General features: G+C 35.8%; 1 protein-coding gene across 1 annotated transcript in view; it reads left to right on the top strand.

Moving 5' to 3' along the window:
* LOC107699732 (serine incorporator 5) overlaps nucleotides 1–5,727 on the top strand; it is a 45,451-nt gene that overhangs the window by 20,479 nt on the left and 19,245 nt on the right. The window contains exons 4-5 of the mRNA XM_016501074.1: nucleotides 1,907–1,989; nucleotides 3,143–3,236. Coding sequence (XP_016356560.1) covers nucleotides 1,907–1,989; nucleotides 3,143–3,236 — 177 coding nt within the window. The remainder of the gene's footprint in view (nucleotides 1–1,906; nucleotides 1,990–3,142; nucleotides 3,237–5,727) is intronic.

The raw sequence follows: 5,727 nt of genomic DNA, 5'->3' as shown, positions 1-5,727 counted from the left end.
TTTTTTTTCCTCATTAATGTACACACAGCACCCCATATTGACAGAAAAACACCGAATTGTTGACATTTTTGCAGATTTATTAAAAAAGAAAAACTGAAATATCACATGGTCCTAAGTATTCAGACCCTTTGCTGTGACACTCATATATTTAACTCAGGTGCTGTCCATTTCTTCTGATCATCCTTGAGATGGTTCTACACCTTCATTTGAGTCCAGCTGTGTTTGATTATACTGATTGGACTTGATTAGGAAAGCCACACACCTGTCTATATAAGACCTTACAGCTCACAGTGCATGTCAGAGCAAATGAGAATCATGAGGTCAAAGGAACTGCCTGAAGAGCTCAGAGACAGAATTGTGGCAAGGCACAGATCTGGCCAAGGTTACAAAAAAATTTCTGCTGCACTTAAGGTTCCTAAGAGCACAGTGGCCTCCATAATCCTTAAATGGAAGACGTTTGGGACGACCAGGACTCTTCCTAGAGCTGGCCTCCTGGCCAAACTGAGCAATTGATGGAGAAGGTCTTTGGTTATAGTGGTGACCAAGAACCTGATGGTCACACTAGTTGATCTCCATGATTATATGTGGAGATAGGAGAAACCTAGAGAAGGACAAACATCGCTGCAACACTCCACCAATCCAGTCTTTATGTCGGAGTGGCCAGACTCAATCCTCTCTTCAGTTAAGACGCATGAAAACACACTTGGAATTTCCAAAAAAGCACCTAAAGGACCCTCAGACTCTGAGAAACAAGATTCTCTGGTCCGATGAACCTCAATTCCAAGCTTCATATTTGAAGGAAACCAGCTCCGCTCATCACCTGCAGAGTACCATCCCAAAAGTAAAGTGTGCTGGTAGCAGCCTCATGCTGTGGGGCTATTTTTCAGCAGCAGGGACTGAGGGACTCGTTAGAGTAGAAGAAACGCTCAGTGCAGCAAAATACAGAGATAGCCTTAATGAAAACCCAGTCTAGAGCATTCAGAACCTCAGACTGGGTGGAAGGTTCACCTTCCAACAGGACAATGACCCTAAGCACAGAGCTAAAATAACGAAGGAGTGGCTTCATAACAACTCTGTGACTGTTCTTGAATGGCCAGAGCCCTGACTTAAACCCAATTGAGTATCTCTGGAGAGACCTAAAAATGGCTGTCCACCAACGTTTACCATCCAACCTGACAGAACTGGAGAGGATCTGCAAGGAGGAATGGCAGAGGATCCCCAAATCCAGGTGTGAAAAACTTGTTGCATCTTTCCCAAAAAGACTCATGGCTGTATTAGATCAAAAGGGTGCTTCTACTAAATACTGAGCAAAGGGTCTGAATACTTAGGACCATGTGATATTTTCTTTTTTAATAAATCTGCAAAAATGTCAACGATTCTGTGTTTTTCTGTCAATATGGGGTGCTGTGTGTACATTAATGAGGAAAAAAAATTAACTTAAATGATTTTAGCAAATGGCTGCAATATAACAAAGAGTGAAAAATTTAAGGGGGTCTGAATACTTTCCGTACCCACTGTATGTGTATTTATATATACATAATAACAGTACACGCACACATAGTATGTAAACAAACTTTTATTTTGAATGCGATTAAAACTGAATTAAACTGACATTTTGCTTTGCAAAATTGCTTTGGATCAATATCTGTTGCGAAAAAATCGATGTTTTGATTTATTAATAATTATGTTGAATTAATATTATTTCCCAGAGCATTTAAATAATTTCTTTTAAACTTTAGTACAATTATTTCGTTTTTAAACTTACTTTACTCACTTACTATTGTTTTCAAACTGTTTGAAAACCCATGTCTTATATTGTTATATTGTAAAGCCAGACTGCCAGTTTGAGAAACGTTGTCCTTGTTCATTATGTCTTAAATCAACAGTTTCTTCTGTTTCGTTGCAGGTTTTGGTTCTTTAAGTTTGTGGCTTTGCTGGCCTGCTGTGCAGGCGGATTTTTTCTACCAAATCAAGAAAAGTTTCTAGAAGGTTTAGTATGATCAGTTTTCACATGCTTGTTCTCTTTTTATTACATTTGTTGCTATTGTTTTCATGCGCTCTAATGAGGCTTGTAAAATTTCTTAGAAACATTTTTATTGAGAAGTATTGAGACATTCCTGGAAAGTTTTATTCTTTTTACTTTTTACTTTGAGCCTGCAGTGGTGTTGGGGTATATATGTCCAAGAGCAACAGAGTTGATCTACTGTGAGCATCTCTGTGTGGTTCTTCGACTCCAGTAACTCAAACAGAGTCTTCCGCTGCCTGTATCAATAACCTCGTGACTACACACATATTTAGAGGAATGTTGCACAAGATCCTGAGTGATAGAGAGGATGTTGTCCTCTTAGAGTTGTCCTTGAATTAGTACACTTGTTTTAATGGAAATATATCTCAATCATAAACACACTGCAGCAGTTCCATAGTATAGTATGTGATGTTATTTTAGTATTATTTAGATACTAATATTAATAGTTTTTATTAATATTTTGAATTTGTTTTATTCATTATTTTCATTTTAATTCAAAAGTTTTAGTAATATATTTGTTTTTTGTATGTGTATATAGTTTTTATTAATGTTCATATCAGTTTTAATTATTTTAGTACATCAAGTTAAATTGAGAGTTTTCTTTGGCAATTGGCTGAAATACAATAAAGTTTTATATATTATATTTTATTTCAGTTAACAATTATTATACGAGTAACAAAAATGTTTTTAATTGGTTTTAGTTCTAGTGAACTATAATAACCCTTATCAGATGTTTCATATATTCATTTTGTGCCATATATGTTACATTTAAAAACGCCATGTTAAAACATTGTATTTCTTTCATGCGTTATTTGTAACACATTACCTTAAAAACTGCACAAGATAAGTGGTACTATGATAGCTCCATGTTTGTGTTTGGTGTCATAAATAAAGTATTTAATTAGTTGTGCTCTGTGCGCCAGAAAAGTTCATGTACACTTTCATATTAGCTCAGGTCCAAGTGATTATCGCTCTTTGGTGTCTCGTTAAATGATGTGTGCTTCCTGATGTGTTTTCAGTTCCTGGCTTTTAGCAGAGAGCAGTGTTTGTTTTGTCATACAGGACCAGCCAGAGGGAAAGACCTTTGACTCATCTCTCTCTCTTTCTCTTTTTCAGTCTGGCGTTATGTGGGGGCTGCTGGAGGTTTTCTCTTCATCATCATCCAGTTGATGCTTCTCGTTCAGTTTGCCCACAGATGGAATCAAAACTGGTGAGCTGAAGTTTAGCACTGTCCAAATAACTGTCTGTTTTTCCTTTCTTCCCTCTTTTCATTCAGCAAGTGGAAAACTGGAGAAGTTCTCTAGTACTTTCCATCATTGTATCCAACTGTTGCTTGGTATGCAATTTGAATCCCCACAACTGGAAATCATTAGGTCTGGGAATGGAGACTATAGTGTAATCTAGCGGCATTTCATTTCCACTGTCAGTTAGGTTGCATAGTTGCCAGCCGGGGTGGTCTTAACATTGTGCTGCTATAGCAGAAGGGGACTTTTTAACACCGGGTTGAAAGATTTGGGAAAAGTTTTAATGCGCTTGCTACTTATTTTAGTCACTGGCGCTGTGGCAGATTCCAAGAACCAGAGTGTTTTGTTTCAGTGGGAGTTTTCAATGCATGAAACATTTCAACTGTAAGACAGAAAACTAAAGCACAGATTTTTATTTTTAAGCAGAGCTTTCTCAGGGGTGTGTTCATAAAGAATGTGTGTTGTGGCGGTAGAGTATGGCTTTGTGTTGTGCTGTTGACATTACAGAGAGGAGAAAGAGAAAAAGTAAGAGGTTCTTGGCTGCTCTCCAGTTTGTGGACAGGAAACCCATGTCAGAGCTCAACGTGCATCATAGTCTCCTCTCTGCTTTCTGTCAACGAATGTAAACATCAGCATAAAAGAGCAGAAACGTCCAAAACTGTCACAGGGAATTTTGTAATACAGGAAATATTGGGGACAAAACAGTTCTAAGAAGTAACCTAATTTTGACCTCCCTTTGATGACACTTTTTATTATTCAAAAGTAATGTAAATAAAAATGCTAAATATAAATATAAATTTATATTAAATTATAAATGTCTTTACTGTCAGTTTAGATCAGTTTATTGCATCCTTGCTGAATAAAAGTATTCATTTTGTAAAAAAGAAAAAAGTTTTTTTGACCCCAAATTTTCGAATAGTATATATTCATATATTGTTACTTCACAGTCTCAATTCATTTTTAAGTTCTGAAAATCCAGAAATTTTATTCTGTAGAAATATATATATATAAAAAATAGAAGAACAAATACTCACTGAAATGAAGCAGACGCTGGAGGGCTGCCGAGCAGATGGAAGTCACTGCTGTCAGCACTTCTCATGTGCGTTACTGAAACATTCCCTCACCCCACGCCTTCACAACTCTTCACTGCTCACTCAGTCATGGTACATTTATGATAAGAGCAATCTACCACTGAGACTAACTGGACATCTAACAGAAGCTCTTTTTTTCCAAGTGGGTTACAGTTGATTAATTGCAGTGACAGGCAATCTGGGTTTAACATCCTGTAAGCAGGCTGAGGAACACAACAGTAATAGGCCTTTAATTAAAACATCAGGATGTCTAACACTCCTACTAACTCCTATCAGATAGCACCCCCACGGACCACCTGGTTAAATGACTAAGTACTTTTTGTTCAAGATACCTAGTAGCAATACACAATACCATTCAAAAGTTTGGGTTCAATAAGACTTTTTCTTAGTAATTAATACTTCTATCAGCAAGGATGCATTAAATTGATCAAAAGTGACAGTAAAGACATTTATAATGTTACAAAAGGTTTCTATTTAAAAAAAAAAAAGCTAATTCAAGTGTCATGTGACACTGAAGACTGGAGTAATGGCTGTTGACAATTTAAGTTATTTATATGTTATATAGTATATTAAAATAGAAAACCCTTACTTTACTCAGTGTGCAGAGTTACGTGTCTTTGAAACTGCATGATTTTGCCAGCCAATGATTCATTACTTTGAAGCTTCCATAGAAAGTTAATTTAAAAGAATAGCATTTATTTGAAATAGATTTTTTCTACTGTCATTTTTGACCAATTTAATGCATCATTGCTGAATATAAGTACTAATTTCTTTTATTTTTTTCAAGAAAATTTGCAAAAAATAATGTAGCAAAAATGTTTTCAACATTGCAAAGAATAATGTTTCTTAATCAAATCAACATATTAGAATGATTTCTGAAGGATCATGTAATGCTGAAGATTGGAGTCATGATGCTGAAAATTCAGCTTTGCCATCAGAATAAATTGCACTTTAAAATGCATTCAACTAGAAAACACTTACTTTAAATTGTAATAATATTTCACAATATTACTGTTTTTACTGTATATTTAAGAGACTTATTTCAAAAACATTTTTAAGCATATATATTTTTGAGCACATCTGTATATTGCAGTGGTCTTGGTATTAACTGATTTCAGATTTACCCTACCCTAAAAGAAAGTTTGTGGCTGTTTGTGTTACCTGTTGGCCCGAAGGCTGGGTTGGATTGTAGACCAGACCTTACGTTGATAGTCAAAACTCTCTATGACTACCACTACCTAGATTTGAGATGTGGATCTGATAGAATGTCTGCAATGAAGAGCTTTTGGCTCATGAAAGGAATGTTCTGGGTTGATTACAAGGCTAACTCGACAGTTAACGCAATAGCTTTAAATAAAAATGCTGT

This window comes from Sinocyclocheilus anshuiensis, unplaced genomic scaffold (genome assembly GCF_001515605.1).
Source record: "Sinocyclocheilus anshuiensis isolate Anshui unplaced genomic scaffold, SAMN03320099.WGS_v1.1 scaffold278, whole genome shotgun sequence".
Lineage (NCBI taxonomy): Eukaryota > Metazoa > Chordata > Actinopteri > Cypriniformes > Cyprinidae > Sinocyclocheilus > Sinocyclocheilus anshuiensis.
This window is presented reverse-complemented; position numbering and strand designations above follow the sequence as displayed.